The 26,152-nt window shown below is 38.3% G+C and overlaps 1 protein-coding gene across 1 annotated transcript in view; it reads right to left on the reverse strand.

The window, feature by feature from the left end:
• The window catches only part of LOC110154359 (SRC kinase signaling inhibitor 1-like), a 105,203-nt gene that overhangs the window by 13,634 nt on the left and 65,417 nt on the right, over positions 1-26,152 (reverse strand). Inside the window, exons 4-15 of the mRNA XM_055150264.1 lie at positions 21,231-21,432; positions 16,895-17,024; positions 15,520-15,691; positions 9,663-10,555; positions 8,170-8,259; positions 7,081-7,121; positions 6,881-6,904; positions 4,848-5,008; positions 4,043-4,218; positions 3,182-3,312; positions 2,105-2,252; positions 905-1,205 (exon numbers count right to left, since the gene is read on the reverse strand). Of these exons, the coding sequence (XP_055006239.1) occupies positions 905-1,205; positions 2,105-2,252; positions 3,182-3,312; positions 4,043-4,218; positions 4,848-5,008; positions 6,881-6,904; positions 7,081-7,121; positions 8,170-8,259; positions 9,663-10,555; positions 15,520-15,691; positions 16,895-17,024; positions 21,231-21,432 (2,469 nt within the window). The remainder of the gene's footprint in view (positions 1-904; positions 1,206-2,104; positions 2,253-3,181; positions 3,313-4,042; positions 4,219-4,847; positions 5,009-6,880; positions 6,905-7,080; positions 7,122-8,169; positions 8,260-9,662; positions 10,556-15,519; positions 15,692-16,894; positions 17,025-21,230; positions 21,433-26,152) is intronic.

Raw genomic sequence — 26,152 nt, forward strand, 5'->3', positions numbered from 1 at the left:
TGAAAATGAAAATCAGTTTTAGTAATTATAGCTGTGTACCACTGATGGTGGCAGTAAAAGCGGCGATATAAAACACAATGCAGTGCAGTAAAAGTAATATTAGATTAAAGTTTAGGTATAGATTATGATTACACATTTTATGCAAAGCGACCATCCACCTCATACCGTTCCTTATCTTATCTTCATGCTCGGTTAGATCAAATCGCTTTCCCATTACTATAAAATTATGAAACAGATAACAACATGACCTTATAAACTTTATGGAACAAGTTTATTAAAGTTATAGAAAAATGAATGATGGACAGTGTAGTGTGTGAGAAGATGCTGAGGAGTTTGAATGTAGATAAGGTGGTGTACAACTGTCTAAATGTGCGTTTATTCTGATAATATTGATGGGTTTAAGATGGCATCATTCTATAGGCCAATAATATTTAATACAGATGGGGGCAGCTAAAATGAATATTGTTAAAATACAGATTTTTATTGTAATACAGTGAGGTATTAGGTCTAGTCACTAACAGCAATGATCAAGTTTAACATTTGTGAATTTACCTGTAAAAGTAAAATGTTGTCAATAGGGAAAACTTTCTAGAAAAATACCAATACAGTTTTTTTTGGTTTTGTTCTTTTATGGGTAAAAAAACATTCCAATAAATTATACATTTTTAAAAAGGTTATATAAATGTTAATGCATGTTTATATCCAGGTTTCAAACTTCTCTCTATCTATACTTCATCTACTCTACTGATTTTTAACACTCACTATTACAGGGATACTTTGCACAATTTGTTTTATTTAATAGTTTTAGCATGTTTTTATACTGTGATGATTTTAATAGAAAGCCCTTTGGACACCTTAAGTGTTGTAAAGGGCTCTATAAATAAAGACTGATTGATTGATGTACCAGTCTGACTTCGGCCGACACAGCCTTATCCGAGGGGCGTCGTGTGGGCAGCTCGTCCAGCACTCTGTTCCGAAAGGTCATCGCCGGGGGAACGTCCTGCTCGGGGCATGAGGAGTCAGACTCGTTGGAGGAGGACAGGGGCATCCAGTTGGCCAGTCCAGAGCTGGAGCTGAGGTCACTGAGGCTGAGGGGGGGACTGCTCAAAATGTCCAGGTCTGAACTGCGACTTAAATCCTCTGACCTCTTCTGCTGTTGGCTGGGCAGGTCTTCAGGCCCCTTCCACACTCCCTCAGTCACTTGTCTGTACATAAGGAGGGAGAGGAGAACACTACAATACATACACACAGGCCTACAGTGTTAGAGACTTCATCTGCCAGTCAAATGTACTTCACAATCAGGCATGCACAAATCTGAAAGAGTTGAGGAAATATGTAAAATGTACATATAAAAAATACAAATATAAAAAAATCAGGCCAATTGTATCAAGACTTATGACGTGTTGTGCTTGAGTGCTTTTGTTTTTGTAAATACAATCTCTGCCTTTAATAATCTGTTGCAAATAGATCATAAACATTTAGTTTCAACTGCACACAACACATTGTTCCAACTTTTTCAGAATTGGATTGCACAAAGATGAATAAAATGTAGTTGTATTAAAACACAACAATATTCATAAGCAGTGGTGGAAAGTAATGAAGTAAAAGTAGTAAAGTATTTAAATATGAATTTTAGGTATCTGTACATTACTTGAGGACTTTTTAAAGTGCAGACTTTTTCATTTTACTTTCTGTACTTTCTACTCCACTACATTTTTTAACTGCACCAAAAAGTAAAAGCATTTTTTATTATTGTGTGGGATCTGCTGAAAAGGCTGAGGGAGTTATTTTTTACACTTTGGTAGTTTGAGCAAAGAAAAATATACAAATATAATCAGCTAGAATTCAGCACAAATCTGTATCAAACCACTACAATTGAAGCCTTATAAGACCTCAAAATCTACATGAAATATTTACTACTTTCTACTCTAAGTAATTTTTTAAACAGGTACTTTAATACTTTTAGTTAAGTAGATTTTTTCATGTGTTACTTTTACTTGAGTATTTTTTGCTTGCTTGCGATCTGTACTTTTACTTAAGTAACAAAATGCAGTACTTCTTCCACCACTGTTCATGTTCATACACACAGATAACAGTTGTGTACCTGCGTAGTGAGCTGAGAGCATCGGTCATGTTGTTGCATCGTTTTAAAAGAGCTTCCAGACGATATGGTTCTTCTTTCAAAAACTTCACAGCCTCGACCTCCACCCTCAGCACCACACGCATCTTACTCTGCAGACTGGGGAACTGACCTGGAGGACAGAGGAGAGACAGGTCAGCAGCCATTAACAATACTGGTGGATAGTATCTGCTATTACAGCCACAATGAGTATTCATACTTGCCCTGGTTTGGTCCTGGTGTGAGCCTAGGCTTTAGTTCTCATATAGACTTGGTTTAGTCCTGTTCTAGTCCTGGTTTAATTCCAGATTCATTCAAGGTCTAGTTAAATTTTTTTATGAGGTGTTTGTGTATTAATGCACCCAATGCAGTAAAGCAACAAAAGCTGTAATGTAATAGTGCAGTAGTAAGTAGTAGTAATAATAGTAGTAGTAGACTAATATTATTACTAATGTATGTATGTATTACTAAAGTATTTTGATACACAAGTTAATAGATAATGTTGGATAGTTGGATCATATGCACCAAAGGTAACAAGATCTATGATAGTGGCAATTTTTTCCTACCTACCAAACTACATGTGTGATTTTTATGTTAATTTATTCATTGTTCACAACTTACTACATCATCAGTTTAACTGGATTAATAACTAAGTAGAAAAATCTTTTGACATTTAAACAGGATTTGGTGTGGTACTACTTTGAATAACTTCTGAAAGTAAAACTCTTCTAAATACAATGTGACAAAACAATGAAAAGTCTTGGTTAAATAAGACATTTGAGAAATATTTTTGAAATTCACTTCAAGTATGTGTCTCAATTAATCTTACAGTCTCATAAAATAAATGTCATTTTTTGAGAATGCCTCACCCAACTATAATACAGATAATAGAGAGAGTCTGCCATGACACAGTCCCTAACGGAGCAGGTTTTAAGCCCAACATTTCCTCATCTCCTCATTTTTATAAACGAAATGCACACGGCCAAGAGTTACACACGGTGAATAATAAACAGAGGATGCAGGTTTAGAGGAGGTTCATTATGTGAATGAGAAAGGACTGACTCTTTAGCTCTGCGAGTGTGTCTCCCAGCGCCCTCAGCTCTTTGCTCTTCTGGTCCACGTCTTGTTCTGTCACCAAGCCGTGGTTCACTGAAGAGTTCCTCTGCAGCTCCTCCACCGACTTCTCCAGATCACTGTGGACACAATCCTAACCTTCAGCAAAGTAACTGAATAGACACTAAGTAATTCGAGCTGTACTATTAAGAAATTAGGGGAAAAAAGAGATTATAGATTTACTATGTAACTTTTCTGGGTTGCCACTTGCTTGTCTATCTTTACAGATGTTGTAAATTTAATTAAAAAAAAAACAAAAAACAGGCAAAGCAAAAACATGTCCAAGGTTTTAGACCCTGCACCCAAAAAATGAGATAGTGCACCTTTAAGTTTGTCCTCTACATTTAAAAACATGTTTCAGTTTATAGTGCTCATATTAAACATGTCTAAGAGAACTGAAACTTTAAATTAGAAAAGATTGCAGTATGAAGGACTAAACCAATGCCTGTTTGTTGAGATCTAAACTACAGGACTGGCTGCTATAAAATAACTAGGAGACTGCTCATTGCATCCAAACAGAGATTTTGTTTTTTTTTATACATTTTTAACATAGTTATGGATTGCCTAATGCACCTACCTGCTCCTTTTTTTAAGTCATTTACAGAGATTTTGTTTATTTGCAATGTGCACTGGAGTCGATTACTACATATTTCCACACTCCAATAAGAAGCAAAGAAGGCCTATTTTAGTCTCTTCTAAAGCAAAAATAAACAGGACTAAAATATGTAGCACAACACAAGATATAACACTTAGTAATTACACCATAAAATCCTGATAATAAATAATGATCCATCTGTGCCCTTGACTCACTGCAGCTGTTGTATGAGAAGCTCCTCTTGGTTGAGGTACTTGAGTCTCTCCTCTTCCACCAGGAGGCGCTGTCTTTGGAGTGGATCTTCTTGGGTTCTGGAAGCGTCCAGCATCATGAGGCTCAGCTCAGTTTCAGTCTGCCTCAGCAAAGACAGGACTGCATCTTGGTTTTCCAACTGGGAAAGAGGATAAATACAAAACACAAATATATACAAAACTCTGTTGAGAGAAAGTGGGGCTGGGTGATAGTGGTAAATCAATCAAACTCTGATCTCATTCCTTTGATGATCTGCTATTTTTGGTCTATTTTGGTCGTCATACCATGATTCACTATTTCTCTATTTAATGCAGCTGTCTGATCAAACGCTGACGCTTTTCCCACCCACTTCTTCTGTTGGTTAGCCTTTGAATGAAGCAAAGTATGAATCAGAAAAGGCAGATGACTTTATATACCCCCTAAAGATAGGTAGAAAAATATAACTGTACATGAACTGTAGCAAAATCGAAAGAGTGAACTTTTGTGATATAAATTTTTTTTTGCCACATCGCCCACCTCTAAGGGAAAGTGTAAGTGATCACACAGGAAGAAATTATTTATCTGGACACAAATTTTCATATGTTTAAAAAGTTTACATCTTAGGGACATATGGACAGGCATGGCTTTCTACAATAAACTCTTAAAGGGCTGATATAGGCGACTGGTGACATTACCTGTCTATAAAAACTGTACAACAGCAGTGCACTGACTTTTGGTTGCCACATTTGAACTTTCCCTGGACACTGGCCTAACCATCTGGACGCTCACCTGTATGTTGCGTAGCTGTGAGAGCTGTTTGCGGAGGGCGTTGGTGTTCTGCTGGAGGCCCTGGAGGTGCTGCTGCATCTGAGAGCGGGATACGGACACGGACTGACTGGAGCCAGACGAGGGCGGGGGCATAAGGGCCAGGGGGGCCGATGGGGTCAGTGCTGCACACAACAAAAACATCAGTGCTTGGAAAAGAGTCAAGTTATAATAGGGCTAAATGCATGAAATGTTAGTAGAAAGTTAGGACAAGGTAAAAGCATAATGTAATGAACAGTAACTAAATAAAGAGTGTCATAGAGATTAGAATTATTTATTACCAATGCTAATGCTTCTACTATTCTTGTTACAGCTACTACTACAACTATGATTGCTATTACTACTAATACTATGACTACGACTAATACCACGACTACTACTACTATGATAGCTATTACACCTATTGCTGCTACTACTGCCTTATATGTACTGACCATTGTCTACATTTAGTTTTATTTTCATTGTACAAAGTGCACTGTAACTTTTCTGGTGGAGGGTCAGCCATATGATAATTTCCTAGAATGTTCCACAATAAGGTTTTACATCTCACAGCCATAATAACAGTATTTGAATAATGTGTAACATCCAGGCAAAGTAATAACATCTCCATGGAGACAAGTAGGTGGTGGACCGAAAAGTTACATAGTGCACCTTTATAGTTGGCAAAATGAAAAAGAAACACTTCTTTGACATGGATGTTAGTATAAAAAATATTGTTTGATGGTTTTTTGTCATGAGTAATTTGGTCGGTCAAAGTTGGATAATACCGGCTTACAGAGATTTGATCAAAACAGCATGGAAATCCACTGGGGATAAAAAAGGTCAGCACGGAAAAAAAACATATTTCCACTAAATCCGTGCAGACAAACTATTTGGAAAACAGTCCCCAGACGGCTTCAACTAGGAGGCAGAAGACATCAGATAATCCTTTGAAATGGGAATGCAATCTACATTGTGACAGTAATTAGGATGTAGAGTCACACGCGTCATGCAAAGACAAGACAAAGGGAGAAATACTACCACATAATCAGTCGCTCGATAACAGATGGGGTTGTTTTTCCGAGTTGCATTTCAAGGCACGTTTTATTTTTGATTTTATTTCAGGGCTTTGAAGCACAGTTTACAAAGCATAGCAGCACCTGGGTACCCACTCACACCTGAACTCAAGGTCGAAAGGTCAAAGCTAAGATGGTATTTGAGCAAGACAGTTCTCAGACAATAAGGTTCTGAAACTGTCAAATGAATGGTCGGCTCAGTGGCTACCAGCTGCTCCTGACTGTTCAATACAAGTCTTATTTGAGGTGCACCGAGCAGACAGAGATAGAAGTAATAACACAGGGTAAAAGACATAACTATATAAAATGTTTTCAAGCTCACAAGATAAGCCAACACAAAGCATGAAGCATGTACAGCTATGCAAAAATGGGGAATTAAAATGGAAGAATCCAACGTGAACTGAAACCAATTGAAACTATCAGGGACTAAATCTTTAATTTAGCATTAGATTAAAATTCTCAGAAGTTGTTTACAATCAGATAACAAAGGGAAATAGCACTCATTTTCTCAACTTCCCCAATCAAAACTACAGCTACTATATAACAAAATAAGGAATGTGATTTTGCATTTTGTTGGACAATAAGACATATTATAATAATAAATTATACTATTAAAATTTAAAATTAGTTTTGAAACGTTTTTAAAGATCTGCTTTTCTCAAATGTCATTGTTTTGCCAGAAATATTCAACAGTATCGCAATAAATGTACTACGTACTTTTATTTAATGGTGGGTGTTTATATTGTTTATATTGTGGGTGTTTATATTGATAAAAATACCTTTAGGAATTTAGGATAAAATTTAATGCAACTCATTGTTAACACATAAACACAGCGATATAGATGGAGGTCTACTACTACAGAGGAGAAGTTAGTCCACTGAGACACACAAGGTTAGAGTAGAGACATGGGGGTAAAGGCAACAGTTTAAACATTGATCTACCTTTCTTTTTTTTAGTTCGTCCAGCTAAAACAAAAAAGCATGAGCACCAGTTACAAAGCAGCAAAAATGAAGCTTATATTGCAAAGAAAAACATGTGACGCACTTTGAAATTATGCAAAAAATGTCAGCTTTGTGATAGAAAAACAGTGGATAGCTATGAACGGCAGTGAAACAAGTCTTTTATTTTGGCGGGGACTTACTGTCAGTTCCTGAACAGTCGCTGGCTGACTCAATCTTCTCCCTGGAAAAGGCCAGTGTTAATGTACTTATATGGAGCATTACTATAGCGATGCAGTCTGGAGTATTGATATACGATGCAGGATGTGGAAAATGTATGTGTCGGCAGCAGCTCAGAGTACAATGAGGTGTGTGTTGGATGTGATGGATGGTGATGGGAGTCGAATCTGAATTAGAATTGAATCACTGGGTTTTATGGCGGCGCTGACAGCTGGGGTAGAAAGTTTTAGGAAAAAAATGATTGTAATAATTCTACATCTAAAAAGGCAAGGTTAAAATTGCTTTTCAGGTGGGAAAAATATGCTAACTAAAATTAAAGAAATTCTGATATGTAATTGTAATATAGATCTGTGATTGTAGAGATTTTATTTAAATATTTTTGTTTAATGTTATATTGCTTTTCATGCATCGTTTGACTTGATGAATTGTCCTCTATTACTACACAAAGTCTCTCTGTATGCTCAGTACAGTCAGTATGTAGTATCTATCTCTGTTACACACTCAGCTTCATTAGAATTCAATTAGTTACATATAAAACTTAATACACTGTCTGTGTATGCTTTTTGGACCAGCTGCTTGTCTGGAGATGGAGATGTTTTTGCTTTGCCAGGAAATGTTACATAGTAAGGCATTTAACATATCTAACTCCACAGAGACAAGCAGGTTACGCCAATTACATCAATAACAGTGCAGGTTTTTAACTTATACAAGCAGCTTTTACTGTAACTGTAATACAAGCAGCTGCACTGAGTAAGTGCCAGAGAAAAGTGAATCATGTGATGAAAACAAACCATGACATATCCACGAAAACATTCGGGAAAAGTTGCATAGTGCATCTTAAACATAAATTAATGATTGATGATTTCCAGTCATCTTAGAGATAGAATAGTTACTGGTCAATGACTGTTTACTTTTTTCTCCACTGCTCTTTGGTTCTGATGCTCTATAAGGTCAGCTATTAGGCAGCACTTGATGTTGAATTGATTTGGGGCGTAACCCGTGAACATGATGCGGATGATAAATGCATGTTTGTATAGGAGCTGTCAGCTTACGGGCTCTCAGCCTCTGGCGCTCTGCTCAGAACACGCTGCAGCAGCCCGGTCAGACTCGCTATCTGCTTCTCCATAGCCTCCATACGCTCCCTGTAAACACACACACAAACACACACACAATAACACACGTACGCACACATACCACAGGCTTTTTACTTTGAAGAAAAACAGGATTTGGGAATGTGGCTAATCCCTGCCCAATTGTGCTATGTTTGTGATTTCCCCAACAAGGGGAAAGGAAGTATTGACTATTTTTCCCTGTTAATAATTAATTGTGTTGTAGTGGGATTCTAATGGGAATACTGTACATATGCAACAAGGAATACTTCATGTTACAGCTACATTCATTGACCAGAGTAAAAACAGAAAACAGTCAATTTGTTGTGTACATTTTGTTTACATAACAAGTTCAGCGTTGTAAACATACTATAGATCTACAGATGACACTGAATACTCAAACATGTTTAAAATACATATGCATACGATATGTGCGTGTATTTTTGGAGATCTACTCATCATGTATTCAGTGTGTTAATCCTGTTGATTTGCATGCAGGATGTTACTGGAAGATTTGTGTTTTTGTCACGATTTATAAATAAAAGCACTTCATCACACGCTCTGCTGTGAGCTACTTGAACGTGAACCATGTTGTAAATAACCATTTTTCAACTCATTGAGTCATTGGCCTCTGAGCTGAATGTCAATGACAGAGAACACGTTTTCATAATTTGTACTTTCATTGTGGTTTGTGGAAGCCGTTTGTTTAAATGCAGGACTGCAACATCTGAATTTGAATAACTGTGACTAGTCGACTATTAAAATAGCTGTAATTGTGTTTTGACAAATGTTATTGTTGTATCCACACTATACAGACTCTACAACACATGTTTAATATTCTCTACAAAGAAGCCTCCAGTCACAATTTTTCAAACTTTACTTGGTTAAAAATGTATTTAAAAATCTCAGTGAAGAAAAAAGGTGCATTGTGTAACTTTTCTGATTGATGGTCCATCAAATACTTTTCTTCATGAAAGTGTTTTTTGCTTTAACTGGAATGTTTCATAGTATGACATTAAAACTTTCTATCTTCATGCTGAACAAACCAGACCAAGTTACAGGTCAGATTTGTGGAGAGGCAACACTGGTCATAGTCTATGGAGTAAGAAAGCTGTCAAAAATATTTGTGCGCGTAAAATAGAAATCCGTGCGTATTTGGGAAATCCGTGCATATTTGGCTGTAGTTGCGCATAAAATAAATATTTTGGAGCAATAAAACCACCTGTGAATGAATAAATGTGAGGTAGATCTGCTTAAGCAGAGCAATGACATATCCATAGAAGCAAAAAGTTAATGGACCCCCGAAGAGAAAAGGTACACAATGCACCTTCAAAGAAATAAAAGTTTTGTTAGTTGTCTGATCAAAAAATAATTATTGTCTGTTTGACTACTAAAATTATAATTAGCTTCAGCCCTAATATAAATGTCTTTGGTACCTAGTTTCTGTCTCGTTGCCCATCAGTGGAGATCCGTAAGCCCCACTTCCTCCGTCCGCTCCAGCCATCAGACAGAGCTGCTCCGCTGTCAATCCCAGCCCGCTCTGCCCTCGGGCTTTGGGACTGTCCCCGAAGACAGATGAAGTTACTGAGTCTCTCCTTAAACTCTGCCTCCCCGGTGACCCCCGCCCCGGCATGGTCCCTCCATAGGGGTCTCTCATATCTCTCATGTCAGGGATCTTCTGCGGTGAGGAGGGAGGAGGCACTCGCAGTCCCATGGCCAACATTGAAGCAGCATAGGCGTCATTGTAAAGTGGTCCCCCAGGTCTGTACAGCGCTTCTCGTTCCATTAACTCGCCTTGTAAAGCTGCAGCTGAGTAAGAAGTTAGTGATCGGACAGAGCCAGCTCCCCCTCCACGCCGGTATAGAGAACCATAAGGGTCCGCTCGGCTCGGGATAGGTGAGTGCGGACCTCCTGCTAGACTCAACCGTCCCGGGTCTGGACCGAGAGTGTACGGGTCAGCGTAGATGCCCCCTCCTCCACGATCATCCCCCCTCAGCAGCACCATACTCCGGGACCCCCCCACCTCATCGTCCGGCTTCACGTCCCGGCGCTCCAAAATGGCGCTGGACGAGGCGACAAAAGCGGCCTGCGGGTGATGAGGCTGCTGATGGGGGGAAGAGTGGTGGGACTGGGAGTGCGGGTGGGGCAGCGAGTGGGTGTGGTGCGGGGGTCCGGCGTAGGAAGAGGGACGCCCACCGCTGTACAGGAGCCTGGCCCGGGACGGAGAGCCCTGTGGGGGAGAGGCAGAGGCAGACGAGTGCTGGGAAGACATGTGTGCGTTACTGAGGCGACGGTTAGGGGAGTCCTGAGGGGCGTACACCATCTCCCTCTGAAGACACAAAAGCAGCACATATACAATTTAGTTACATGAAGGGCCACACAGTTGACCTTATGTTTGTTAAAAAATCAATACCCAGATAGTATTCATTACTAAAACAAGAACTGAAACTTAATATTGATTTCACACGTTAACAAACATCATTTCCTGAATAGTTTTGTATGGCCTAGACCTATATCAGAACTGTAAGACCACATAGTAAGAAGTAATATGTACTAATATTTGGTGTTGAAAATTGTATTGCATTTTACTATTCTATTGATTGTGGTGCCCTGTATGCAGACTTTGGTCACATGGTAAATGGTCACATTTTTATATAGCACTTTTCCACCTTCAAGGCACTCAAAGCGCTTCACAACAAAGAACCACTCACCCATTCTCACACTTTCATACACCAGTCTACGCAGACAAGCATTTACTCAACGATATTAAAACCAGACAGCTTTATTGGTTGGGAGAGTTTTAAAACTCACCTTGTAGTTATAGCAATAATACACATTTAATTTAAGTGCATTCAAGCCTCCATATTAGCTCATATTCTCCTCAGTGGGAACCAAATGAGATGAGAACAGAAACCAGGTTCTATGACTAGAGTGCTGACTAGAGTTTCAGTTTCTGCTACTCTAATTTGAAGTGAAAATTACAAAACTGACACTGACTGACATCAGAAAATCACCACAACAAATTTTGTGGTGAGCGTGTAAAAAAGAAAGCAAAAATAAATCCAAGATGTAGAGTTAAATGACTGCCAAAGACATGTTCAGCTGATGTGGTCTGGCTCCTGCTCCACTGGCTGCTGCAAACAGCCATGACATTGCCTCAAAGAACGTGTTTGATTTATAAGATGCCTACAAGTGTTTACACCAGGAAATTACTGATGCTTCCTGGTTCTCTCTAGCAACACGGGCTTTTTATGCAGCAAGTGTCCATGTACTTCAGTTGTAATCTATCAAAAAAAAAACAAAAAAAAAAAAAACATACAGGGCCATACAGACGACTGCATATGAGATTTTGCAGCTGATGTCATCAACATTCCCTGGGGGTGTGACGCTAACTGTAAGCTCTGCTCTGTCTGAGGCTTTGTTAGACACTAATCTGTGCTTTATTTTAATGCAATCTGACCATAAAGAACTGAAACTGACTCTCACATAACGTTAGTCACAAGATAGCTAGCATTAGTCAACAGTTTTTCAGTTACTCATTCCCTATTTTAGTTGAAAACAGGACACCTATCGAGGACTATGAACACTTGTACTGATCACCGGCTCCCGAAAATGTTGTTTAAATCCATTTTGAGTTTTTGTTTTTTTTTCTGGTGAGTTTTCAATCTAGCTTAACACTTTTTTGTCTGTGCTTGCTGTTTGTGCATTGTGTCACCATGGTAACTCCTCAACATTCCACCACTAGAGATACATGTAGAACACCCCCAAGCGATGACACTGCAAAGTATGACTTCCTACATGTCATTTCTCCTTACAGCCTCCAAATAGCATTTTAAATTGCCCTTGATCTTTTATTGATAAGACTGAGCGCGGCTGGTTTATCTTTGGCTTTGGGCCCAAACGTCACTGTACGAAATGTGAAACGGAGCACGGACAGGGACCTCCTGTGAAAGCCCAGAGGCAGAGGCAAAGGCTAGCAGTCAAGTGTTTAAGATACAGCGAGGGAGCACAAAAGAGCAACATAGTAATTTCATATAGACATATCCAGGATACAGGGCAAATTGAAAAACCAATATTTCCACATAATAATCCTTAGTCTCCTCCAACAGCACCCCACGGACAGCCTCGCGGGCCACTAATGACTGCGCGGCCATCATCTTCAATCTTGTATCTTAGCAACAGCTCCTTATCGACGCCATGCTCAGTGTAAAGACATTTCAACGCACCTCCAAGACCCCCTCAGAGCTGCACAGGGCGACCGCTTCAGGTAGTGTTCCTTCGCCATTTCTCCATTGCTAAATATGCCAATCTATCACATCCTAAACTACTGTGCGCTAGTGGACTCCTATAATCCAAGTCATGCTTTTGTGATCAGCAATTGGGGGAATATTCTTGCTGCGCTTGGCTGGGTTTCAATAAGCTCGCCCATACACACTCACCTTGGCAGTAAAAGAGGCAGTACCTTACGGGCATAAAAATTGAGATCTAATGTTGTAAAATGCATTGAGATATTGGCAGCCAAGCGTTCCCACAGGAGTCATAGGAAAACTGACCTCCACAACATTAGCGGGCAACAAGAAATCATCTATGGACTGGGAAGCAATCAGGAGCACAGGCAGGTAAACAAAAGCCCTAGGGTGCAGGACAAGCTGTCAAAAACGCCCTTGTAGTAAATAACGCGTTTAGCATTCAGTCCCAGTCAGTGTTTTGCACATGTCTGCGCTTTGGAGCAATCTGGTTTGTCATTTTGTTCGGAGCCACAATTTTCTCATTACCATAATCACAATGTAATTAGATGGTAACAAAATGCAACTGCTTGTATGAGAAACACTTACGGTGCAAAATTGAAAAATATTGGGCGTTTTGTGTCCTTATTGGTGTCTGTTTTTATTTTGTAGCATTAGTAATCATGCTAATCAGTCTGTTGTCATATTTGCTGCTAGAAGCTTAGGGAAAAATAGAGATGAATTACTTTTTTCTTGTCAGTCAAACAAGGAAAATTACAATAGTGATAGAGGCGATGGGAGCTGGGAAGGTTGAGTGATGGGGAGAGGGCCTGATTGAGTTTTTGTGTTTAAAGCTGCACTATGTAACTTTTCTCATAGACAGTCTGACAGCTACTTATTTCATTGAGGTGTTATTGCTTTGCCTGACATATTCCACAGTATTTACATTACAGTTATCTTATAGTGATTCAATGATAGGTGTTTTTATAGTCCAAACATAAAAAAAAAAATTGCATTCTTACTGTGAGTGGGCTCGCCTCTCCACAAATCTGACCTGTAACTCTGTCTGGTGGCATGCCCTTTTTAGCCCTCACTGTTTTTATTTTGATTTTATTCTATGCTATTTTTGTTTTTTTAAAGGTGCACTGTGTAACTTGAATAAAGTAATACCTCAGTACGGCATTAAAACATAACATCGCCATGGGGATAAGTGTTTGGAGCCACTAGGGCAAGTTATTACTGTTCAGATCTGTGGAGAGCAAGCTCATGCACAGTGTAGATGCATGTTTTTAAGATATTTCTGACCAACAGAAACACCCACAATGGAAAAAAAAAAGCTAGATAAATATGTAATGCTTTGCTGTTGAACATCACAGATAAAGCAATGGAGACAAGTTACACAGAACACCATTAAATAAAAAAAATAAAAATAAAAAATAGGATGGAGGTAATGATAAAACTGGTAGGATGAAGTCAGTTGTGTTTGAATATCATCAGCTTCCAGCATCCAACATTTTGAGGATTTTTTCCCAATTCAAAACATAATCTTTTTTAATTATTAATCACTATTTCAGTTATCTTTTTTCATCATTCTGGACCCACGGATATATTTTTTTGCGGCAGGCAGAGAGTTCATTTTAAGTGTTTCCTTCTATGTTCAAATGGTTGGCTCCATTTAGCCATACGTCTACAACCACAGTGCGCAGTTATAACGTGGTCCTCAGCTGAACCTGGAGGAGCGCTCTATCATTTGGTGTTTATGCTGCGCTGCATCTGTCAGCATTTTGTCGACTCAGCGCGGGTGACGTGAGCTGGCAAAGGTCCAGAGCGGAGGAGTGAGATCACATGACCCACACACATTCACTATATAGTACAGCGTGTGACGGAGGGTGGGAGGGAGTAGGTTATATGTAGTAATAGTAGTGGTAGGAGTAGTATATATAAAGGTAGAGGATTAAGGCAGAGATGGGGCACTCAAAAAAATCTATACCCAAATACTAATTTATAACTAAAATGAAAACTAGATACTCATTAATATTGGAAATGTTAAAACTATCTTAACTAATATAAGATCACATGTTAATATTAAAATAAGCACTTTTTACTTCCTTTTTATGTGCTCACAAACTCTGTGGCACATTGCTGGTACTACTATTACTACTACTACTTTAACTACTACTACTACTCTAAACTACACTATTGACAGAAATGCAAATATTCTCCACAATGAATCTGCGCAGAGGTAAATTTGTACTGAAAATATATTTGAATGCAATATGATTAAACTCTTAAGACAAATGACTGTAAGTGTTTTCATCTGTGTGACCAAAGACTTGCACTCAGACTGAATTTTAATGAGAGAAAGGTGTCACTGAGCCTCAATTATGTTACTGGCTTCACTTTACATGTTGGCGTCGCACTAAACAGACTTATCACACTGGATGGATACTCTACAACTCCACAAGCGTCAGTCAGCCCACTCACTTTTTTGGCAAAACACTGTGGCTCTACATACTGTCTACTGAAACCACCTTCTGTTTGAGTGGGTTTATAACGACCATTCAAATACTTTTGTGTTATAACTGGCAAATCTCCGGCTAGTGGATTTAAAAATTATATTAAATGAATGCCAAAATGTCTGTGCATTCAAAACTGAACAACATCATGCAAATATGTAAGCTAAATTCACTTACATAATATTAATATTGCATAACGAGGTCCGTAGTTAAAGGTGAACTGTGTAACTTTTTTGTGGAGGATTGTCTCCATGGAGTTGTTATTGCTTTGCCTGGAATGTTCCACAGTGAAGCATGAAACTCATCTATCTCCATGAAAATAAGGAGATATGAACTAGGCATAGATACAGGTCAGATCTATAGAAAGGCTTCCCCGTGTATGTAAGAATGATTGTTTTCCATGGTATTTTCAAGCAATAAATACGCCTATTGTGGAATAAATACAAAACAAAACTGTGGAACAAAACAATAACAGCCACATGGAGACAAGCAGGTGGTGGACAACAACCAGAAAATTTACACAATGCACCTTTAAAACCTCAGACACTTACCCGGAGGTCTCCATTGGCCAAGTGCGGGTTGTGGTGTCCAGGGTAAGTTCCATATATGGGCTCTTTGCAGTAAATCTTAATTACACAGCGATCTTGAACATCTCGTGGGTCCTCCAGCTCATAGAACACATTTCGAGTCTCATCTTTGATCAACAGAGCTGTAGTTGGAGACCTAAACACCAATATCCATCAGCAAAGGACAAAAGAAATGGGGTATTAAAAAACAGTACATGCTATTCCAATGCGTGTGTTTCAAGTTTCTAAAATGAATAGGGAATTGGAAGATCTTTAAAGCATGAGGGGGCCATAATGAGATAATCAACACTGTGCACTCTGAAATCGAAGTCATCATAAATATAATGGAAGAGATTTGGACTTCGGTAATAGAATATATTATTGATTTTCTTGTTCTAGTCAGAGTAATGAATGCTCTTAGATATTTGAAAATACTGTGGCCTTGGGTGACCAGAGCAAACAATTTGCTTTTCAGTTTATCTAGGTTTGGACAGGGACAATATAAACACTGTGACTTTGCAACTGATGTCATTAACATTTCCCTGGGGGTGTGATGCTAACTGTAGGCATCTATCTGTCTGAATTGCTGATAGACTTTAATCTGAATTTTAATTTATCGCAATCTCACCAAAAAGTGCTGACTTAGTTGAAACTACAACAGGTGATCTGATTTGTGCTTAAATAAGTCAAATAACATTACAGTCACTCACTAGTTAGCATTAGCCAACACATTTTCAGTTAGTCACGCTCAGCTTTTTGTTGAAAATCAAACACCTAAACAGGACCAGTCACAGACTCCTAAAAACGAGCTGTTAAATCCATTTTGTGTTTTTTCTTTGAGTTTTCAGTATCTTGTATCTTCAGTATCTATGCTGTTACCTCAAAAAAAATAGAACGTTAGAATAGAACAACAAAAATAGAACGTTTGGTTCGTCTGTCACTTTTAACATTACCTTCAATAGAAATAACACCTTCACTTCAGCTAATGAAGTGCACCGACACTTCTGTACTTTCTTAGCCATAACATTAAACTGAATGACCAAAGTCAAATATACTCCATAAGGAATTACAAATTTTTAGTATTAGAACCAAGTTTTAGCCCCTGGAACTTGTGTGTTGCATATAGCTATAGCCATACAGTTTTCATACCAATTATGTTCCTGTCTTCAGTCTTTGGTTCATTTGATGGCAAAAGATGACAAGACCAGTTTTGGTGATGCTCTGGGTTATGTAGCCATTGCCTTTCACCCTTAAAATTTGTGGATAATTTTGATGCATACATTGTTTTAATTATAGCCAATATACTTGATATTCTAATTGTGTTTATCTCCATAGAATTATAATAGTATCGACTTTGTACCTGAGCATTGCCATGGTGAGCCTCTGGGGGAACATGTGCACGATGAGGGCTCGGAGAGTGTCCAGGCTGGTCAGCTCGTGGGTCAAGTGCACCCTCCGGGTCTCCTCTCCGAGCTGCAGGAACAAGACCCCTGCATTTATGGACGGGGAGCAGCAATGAGGGGGTGTACAGTGACGTCAGGGATGAAGAGAGTGGGGACAAAATTCAACAATGTAATTCACCTTTTACAGCATTTTTACTAAAAGTTGCAAGTTTTAAAACTACTACTACTACAAACTACTTTCAAGTTCAATAATTGAGGAAGATTCTTGGATGATTCTTGAAAGAAATGTGAGGTAGACTGGGTACTCTGTAATGATAATACTACAATTTTTTAAAGTACACTGTTACCTTTTGTGTTAGAGGGCTGCCATCCATCTCAGTGGAGATGTTACTGCTTTGTCTGGGATTTTCCACAGTATGGCATTATACTACATTCATAACCCACTCACAGTTTTTTAAGGACTTTTTGTTTTTTAGAGATTAAAACTCTTATTAAATACAATTAAATACAGGATAGATAAGTTCAATGGCATATTCTGGAACATTCTAAACAAAGCAATAACATCTCCATGGAGACAAGCAGGCGACGAACCTCTCATCAGACAAGCTGCATTGTATACTGCACTCTATGCATCAGTAAACATGAATTCTATAAATGTTTCTGAAAATTCTAACAAAATGTAAAGTGTTATCTGCCAGTGTCAAGTACTCAAGCAGCAAAGTGTCAATCAATTTCACACTGTATTACGGTATTTCTGGCCACTGTACAAATGATCCTAGACAATACCATCATATGTATTTATTAAAACTAAGAAGGAAATAATGTTATCCTATGAAGGTTTGTCTCACTCCATTTTAACTCTGTCTACATTGATAAAAGCTAATTGCTGATTCATTAGTCTACCCCTTATATTAGAATAACCTTGCCACCAGCGAGGCAAGTCATCGAGACACACAATTAACAGCAATAATGTGTAATAAGTGCCTGATAACATCCTATAACCTTTGATTAAAGCGATCAATACCACGACCGCAGAACCTTTGGACAGTCGCACCATCAGGCTCCTAATTTATTGGATCTGAACAATTAAACCCCCTTGAGACTGGCTATCACGATCATTCCCTCATTAGCTATATTCAGACATGGAGAACAGCTGCAGTTTCACAGTCTACCTAATGTAAGTTAAGTATGAGGAACTACTAGTGCTTTATCAACATGATTTATGATTGAGACTTCGATAAAATGGGCCCAGCTGGTCACAGGGCGTACAGTATGTGAGGTGCACACTGTGACAGGCATCATCCATTACACATAATACACAAGTGTTTAAATTTAACTAGGACATCATGTGGAAAATAATTGGTAATAAAATGGGGATCACATTAACTGCAGTAAAGGCGCTCAATTGCTTTATTAATATGGCAAGTATAAGTATGTGGTTGTGATAAAGTATGTTTTTGTAATTGATATAAGATGTGTGACAGTGCAGTCTATTTCAAGTCCCTGTAAATTTCATTTTCTGAAGTTGTTTAGTAGGGATGTTACGTTATCTATATCTCTTGGTACAATATTTTCACGATATACATGTCGCGGATATAATATTTATTGCAATATTTTGTGGAGGATAAAAAAATTGTGAATATGCTACTTTTTCCTCTTAAAATGCTTTGACAAGACTTAATCCAAAGAACAAAGATTTTAAAGTGTTAGAACTGTTATTTCTTCATGTAGTCTGCACTGAAACTGAGCAAAGGATCATGGTCTGTTGTTATTCCCTCTGTTTTTTAGGTATATAAGCAAAGAGACTTTAATTTGATATATTGTGATGGTCCATGATATTACTGTGAAACCTTCGACGATACAATATCATGATATTTTGGTGATTGCTGCATTCCTATTGTTTAGTCCTGGTTTAGTACTAGTTTGGTTTTGGTTAAGTCCTGATTTAGTCCTGGTTTAGTTCTTGTATAATCCTGGTGCAGTCCTAGTTTAGTTCTGGTGTAGTTCTGGTTTAGTCACAGTTTAATCCTGTTTTAGTTCCTGCTTTGTCCTGGTTGAGTGTTTAGTAGAGAAGCACTGACACACTATCCAGTATCAGCACATATACAGAAAAATTTGCTGGATCGGTTACAGTTCCATAATATTGGTTAAATCAATATCCTAGATGGGCCTTTAATTAGATGTAATGAGACTATTTACAGGTTGATCTTGGCCCAGAATGTCTCATAATATTTGAAACTTTTATTTACATTAAGCTGTTCAGTCATTATTAGATTTTCTTTAATAGCTAACTGGTTTTAAAAAATAAGTGTAATTTTCCATCTTACCTTACCCAATATTAACCGATACCAGTGTATCGGCAGAGAAGTATCAAAGTATCAATACTGAAAAAGCTAGTGTCTAGTCTAGCCAGTCTTTACTGCTTTTTCATCCTTGTTTTGATTTAGCCCTTTCTATAACACCACAAACAATAATAACTACTTTCTGATATTCATTTTAATGTGTTTTTCTTTGATTAATGATAATAAACATGTAAATAAACAAATAAATGAATACTGCGCAGCCCAAGTTTCATAACATAATGCCTTCTCCGAAACCTCATTTATGTCAGGTGTTGATCGATATGTAATAGTGGAGAATGAATGTGCACCCTGGCCCTGTCATTAATCACAGGCGACAGGTAATGGGGGAGGCAGGAGACAGCTCTGTTAAACTTGCCTCTTCCTAAACACATCCGCACACAACTGAACTGAGTTTCACCTGACACTGTTTTACTCGATTTACATTGACGCCGTCAGTCACCTCCCATAAGCAACTGCCATCACACTGAAGCACCACTCAGCTACCAAACCACAGTGTCTGCCACCTCTCACTATACATTTTATACAACTGTAAGATTGTTGCTTGTTAGATATAGGCTTAAAGGTCCATCTGACTTTTAGGTTGGGGGTCCGTCACCTGCTTTTTTCTATGGATATGTCATTGCAAAGCCTAGAATATTCCACAATATGATATTAAAGAGCTCTACTTTTCATTTATTCAATTACAGGTGGTTTAAAGCTCAAAAATATCTAGAAAAACAGGCTGACTTTGTTGCCTGTCCACAGATCTGACCTGTAATTTGGTCTGGTTTGATCTCCATGAAGACAGAAATGTTTAATACTATTCTGTGAAACATTCCAGACAAAGCAATAACATCTTCATGAAGAAAAGCATTTGACGGACCCTCCACCAGAAAACTCACACAATGTTGCATCCAATTAAAATTATTTGCACATTAGCATCTCATTAGTTTGATTTTATTGGCACAACAGCAATAATACACTAACCTGAGATAAAATAGGATACTGAAATACAATGCTGTACATTCAATATTTTTAATCTGCAAAAATGTATCTGATGGTCCTTGTCTAATCCTGGTTTAGTACTAGTTAACTCTTGAGATAGTCCCAGTTTAATCCTGATCTACTCCCAGTTTAGGCCCAGTTTAGTACTGGTCTAGTCCCATTTTAGTCCCAGTTTAGTCTTGGGGTAGCCAGGCTGGTGCCACCTAGTGCATCTGCTCAATTTAATTTCTCTCCAGCGACTAGGTCAGGAATCAGAATACACTAAAGAGTTTGCAAAAACCCCGGTTTTTGCAAACAGTGCGAGTTCAGGCACCAGCCAATCAGCGAAGAGCCATACATTCTGTGGTTTCGTAACAATTCTCGAGATCAAGGATTTAAAGCCGGAACAAAGAGAATGTTTGTTGAATGGAACGAAGGGAAAGACGTTATTTTCCTTCTTCCTATGGGATTTGGGGAAAGTGAAATATATCAGTTAACCCCGTTAGCGGAGCAATACATACGTCACGACCAAATAACAGTGATTGGTTAAATTAAAAAAGTACCCGCCTACCATCGAGCAAACAAATTCTTGCGCAGTGAAACCGTCTGATGCATCGGGCTGGTCCTGGGGTAGTGTGTGTGTGAAATGTTCCTATTTCCACAGTTGTAACATATAACAAAATAAGATTATCTTAAATTACAAATACAAAACAGTTCAACCATACATGCACATTGTTCTGGTTGAAAAGGAAATAAATTAACTAAACTTGTACTATACAGATCAGAACATTCTCATGTCCGACACTTTCAAACTGCATTTCTAGCTTATAGAATACCAATGATGTACTGTGAGTCCATATCTTGAGGACAAATATGTACCACTTCTTCATAATAATTCAGACTTATATTTCAAGGAGAGATTGCCACAGTAGTCTAAATTATGAACCCATTTTAATCCTCAACTGACCTGGCGCGCGGAGCTTGGCCTGGCTGGAGGAGCGGGCCAGGGGCAGGCTCTGTCGCAGGCGGTTCATGCGGTTGAAGCCCATGGGCAGGTCAGGCTCAGACATGGTCTCCAGGTTTTCGGCCGAAGCGAATGACACTCGGCTGGCCTGGTCTGCGAGGGCGGGCTGAGGGGGGCTGAGGCGCGTCACACGGGGGGTACGACTCTGTGCAGGGAAAGGGAGGGAGAGAGAGAAAAAGAGAGAAAGAGATGGGAGAGTGAAAGAGAGGAGAAAAGAGAGAAGAGACGAGAGAGAGACAGAGAAAGAGAACAGAGAGTAAAGTAAAGAGAAAGAGAGAGATGATAGAGAGAGAGGAGAGAGAAAAAGAGGCATGAGAAAGCGCAAAGAGAGAGGGGGGAGAGAGAGGAAGGAGCATGAGCGAGATGTTAGAGAAAGTGAGAGAAGAGATAAAGAAGAGGAGTGGGAGAGAAGAGAGAGATAGAGAGAGAGGAGAAAAAATGAAAGATTATTCCATTATTCCATGACAATTTTGTGAAATGAGGACTATGGCGGTGAGCAGGAGACAGAATGTGGAGAGTACAATACTGAAAGTGTGAAAATCAATGCAAAGACACAAAAGCTCCAGGAAAAATCTTTAGTGAGACACACAAAAGAGAGGCTATATACTGTAGCTCAGCCCTCTGAACAAAGGGAGGATCCTAAAGACAAAATTAGTAGCAAAAGCCCCCTAAATACAGTATAATGACTCCAGCATCGGGCAGAGAACAGTGTACGTATACAGTGCAATCCAGATGTTAACCCCTGTTTCACACCTAAATCTGTTCAGTCAAATATAGCCTACAAGACCAAAGTTTTCCAAATATTGTATGTTATAAAACAATCTGAGAACTGGGAACTATTTAGTGAGTATCTACTGAATCATGAAAGTGGAAAGATATGTAAAAGTATAGTTCAAGCATAATGGATGTTAAAAAAAAAAACAGTTACTTACTTAAAGGTGCAATACATAACTTTTCTGATGAAGTATGACAGCATGGCATTAAAGTTATCTATTTCCATGGAGACAAGGCCAAGTTACAAGTCAGAACTGTGGAGAGGCAAGCCCACTAACAGTAAGAATGCATATTTTTCAAGATATTCTGATAGCAATTAAACACTTCTAATTAAATGAATACTAGATATACAAGTTTAATGCCATACTATGGAACATTCCAGGCAAAGCAATAACATTTCTAAGCTTGACTACTCCCCACACTCGACCATCTTAATGACTAGAATAGACTTAAATGTGATCTGTCCACCAGACTACAGCAGTGACGGTTAAGCTGCCAATCCACCCAGCAGCGGGAGCCCAAATTGAGCGGGACCCCTCATTAAAGCACTACCAAGCGTTGCCCGGGCAGGTTGGCTTTTAATGAATCTACACTGACGGACATTTTCCAGCCCAAAGAAAACCATAATGAGCTCCCACAGTGCCTCGGCGAAGGCAGCTAGCATCTCCTGCTAGTAAAAGCAGCAAGCTTCTCCACTGTCACGCTCCAAATGCATACTGTTCAGAAGTGCTAAGAGAATTATCACAACATACGTGTTAGAGAGAAAAAAATCACACAATATTTCTGTACAATATGTATACATACATCAGTAAAAGGTGTTAAGGTGATTTAAGGCTGCTGTTTGTAAGATTTATAGCTTTATAGTGAGCTTTCTACCTCATAAAATTCAAGTTACGCACCAGGAAATAAAGGCAGAGTGATACATTTGGCTTTGTGGACTGTGAAAGGAAGAAGGGCAGACGAAAAATAGATGTTGTAAGAAAAGGAAATTGAATACTTAGAAAATATGTGTGTGAGGAAAGAAACATAAAAACTTTTCTTTATGACTTTGTTCTAAATTTAAACAATGACAGCTCAGTGTGAGATGCAATATGTCACCCACGGTGACGCCGCAGTTTGTGTGTGCTCACTCATCAGGAGTTTGGAGCAGATGCTGTTTTACAAACACATGTTATGAATGTATGAAGTTATTACAATATCACACAGTATCACTATACCTTTATAAACATCAACTTACATTTATGTAACTGTACATTTATGTCTCATGCTCAGTTAGCCATTAAGTATTATTAATATGACAAACATTACATGACTGCAAAATATGAGTCTAGAAAACATACATTTGATCTCTATTAAATCTGTGAAGATACATAGTAATTACGCTTATACTATTTCTGGAGGTCAAAAGTCAAAGCATTTATTTTAGGTATAGAATTGGAGAAAAATCTACAGTAAATCAATTTCAATACAATTTGATTAATTAATTACATAGCAATTAAAACAGCTCCAGTTGACCAAAATGCTTCACATAATCAATTATGAATAAAACTAATAAACAGTAATCACAGGACTATAAAATGTGAAAATCAAAGCATTCAGGAAGCTAAAACAAAGGTTATGTGATCCAAGACTTCCTGCCTAGCCAGTGTTGAATGCCAGAGTGAAGAGGTGAGTTTTCTGTTGTTAATTTATGAGTTTTAACATTTCACAATGATGGGTACATTTGAAATTTCAAATATTGTATTTCCTGTGATTGCCATTTCTTAGTTATACAGTTCTTACTAGCAGCTAACAAGGCATTAAAGAGTTAAACAAGTTGAATTACTGGGATACATCGATTATATTTCACCATTCACCAGATAATCCAAATAAGTATGTTTTAGTAAATTATGTATATATCAGGATATGTACATTATACCTACATAGGGCTTATATGATTTAAAAAAAACACTTGAGCTTTATTGTTGAACATGTACTTTACCACTGGGGCTATCACATCACTAACTATAAAAATACAAAAGGTAGTATCAAACATGGGATTCCTATGGAGACACGCCTCCTGAGCCTTCTGCCGAGATGAAGAGAACATATCAAATCTAACACTCCTGTCTACTGTATTGTACAGTGCATCAGACAGTAATTCTCAGGTGATTATTGCTTCAAAGCTTTATTTGATCAGCAAAAACATTACCTCTGTGTTAAGACCTGACAATGGGACAATAGGGTGTCTTTTTTAAAGGAACAGATAAATATCGTTCCCACTGTATACCATAAAGTGCACTACGAACAGGGCATTTACGCATCGTTATCTGACTGTGTGTATGTGAGCACTCAAGTGGCCAAGTGTCATTGTATTTACTCCACTGACTCACTGTTTTCTCTGGGCAATATGAGTAATGATACAGACACAGGGAGTAATTTGGAAGCACAAAAGGGAACAGGGAGTTTAAACAGCGGATATGAGACTTCCTCTGTTCTGTAAATATATAAAGAAAAGAAAATGTAAAGAAATATGTCAATTGTAAACTTGACAGAGAAAGGTAAAGGTAAGCCATTAGGGCAGAGATCATCTTTTTGCAGTAAAAGTAAAAAAATAAAAGTTAAAAGTGCACTGTATAACTTTCAGGTGGATGGTCCACTACCTGCTTGCCTTGATAGAAATTACATGTTCCACAGTAAACTTAATTAAACTTAAACATCTTGCATTTAAGTTACACAATTTAAGTTTTTTTCAATGAATTCTGGATTAATAGGCAAAGTTGGCAATGACATCTGGTGTAAAACATACAATTCAACTTCCACAATTTTGGAAGTGCAATTTTTCTGACATATACTTCCATTGTGTTTAGATTTGTGAAATGTTTAAAGATAGGATTCTCTTCAGGCAGCACACTGTGAACAACTCCAAGTGCACTGACATTTGATAAAAGACTGAAATATGAAAGGATAAACTAATAAAAGAATCCCATGAATTTCAGAACATGTTTGTAGAACTCTAAACTACAGGTACAATACAAATTTTCTAAAGAAGACAGGATATTCTAGTATCTAAACAATTTCTAAACAATCTTTGCGATTTCATAATTGCACCAACTCAAAATGCGATTTAGATTCGATTGCAAAATAGCCCTAATTTGTTGCCCATGTTAAAACAGATTTTCAACTTCGACTTGCCTTGGATGTCTTTTTGCTTGGTACTATAAATAAAGCTATCATCATAGTAGTAAGTAGGTTGCTGGTTTGATCCTCTATACAATCACATATGGGCCAACAAAAATGAACGTGAGAGCACACTATCAAAAGGAAGAGAAAATCTGCCATATATGCTGCAGTCGCCGCCCTCCTCACAGTAATTATAATATCATCATTACAGACGAAGATTTTATTTTAACATGTATCCAATAAAACAAAGTACAACATAATTATAGAATGATAGTCTTGTCGTAATGTTTCGCTCAACTAGCTACCATCTGGCTGCGTGCACTTAACTCCCAAATTCAGTGAAAATAATGCGGTATGCCAGAGCGGCTGCTAACTGCACAGTATCGTCCCCGGGCTACGGCACAGACCACGCCATCGGAAATTAAGAAGCTGAGACTAATTGTAATTTAGGCTTCGTTATTATTTTCTATCAGGTAGGCTGTGTTATCGGGCGGGATAATGGAACACAGCTGCCAGCACAGGGCTACATGCAAGGAGGTAATCACAAGGGGGAAATTCTAACTGTGATGTTGTGAACAGAGCACATCCAGTTTAAATAGAATCTACATGTCTAAATAGGAAAGAAGTAGAAGTATCAGCAATGGTGAGCAGGGTGAATTGAAATCAGTAGTAGTAGTAGTAGTAGCAGCAGCAGTAATAGTACTAGCAGTAGCAATAGTACCAGCAGTATTTAGAGTAGTATTGGTAGTAGTAGTATTAGCATTAGTAGCAGTAGTAGTATTAGTAGTGGCAGCAGTAGTAGCAGCAGCAACAGTACTTAGAGTAGTAGTAAGTAAGTAGGGGTATAACGGTACGTGTATTCATCTCGAACCATTTCGATACGGGATGTTTGGTTTGGTGCAGGGCTGTGCAGGAGTGAATTTGCACTA

The sequence above is a fragment of the Boleophthalmus pectinirostris genome, unplaced genomic scaffold (genome assembly GCF_026225935.1).
Source record: "Boleophthalmus pectinirostris isolate CB_2022bp ecotype Guang Dong unplaced genomic scaffold, ASM2622593v1 HiC_scaffold_14, whole genome shotgun sequence".
NCBI classification, from domain to species: Eukaryota; Metazoa; Chordata; class Actinopteri; order Gobiiformes; family Gobiidae; genus Boleophthalmus; species Boleophthalmus pectinirostris.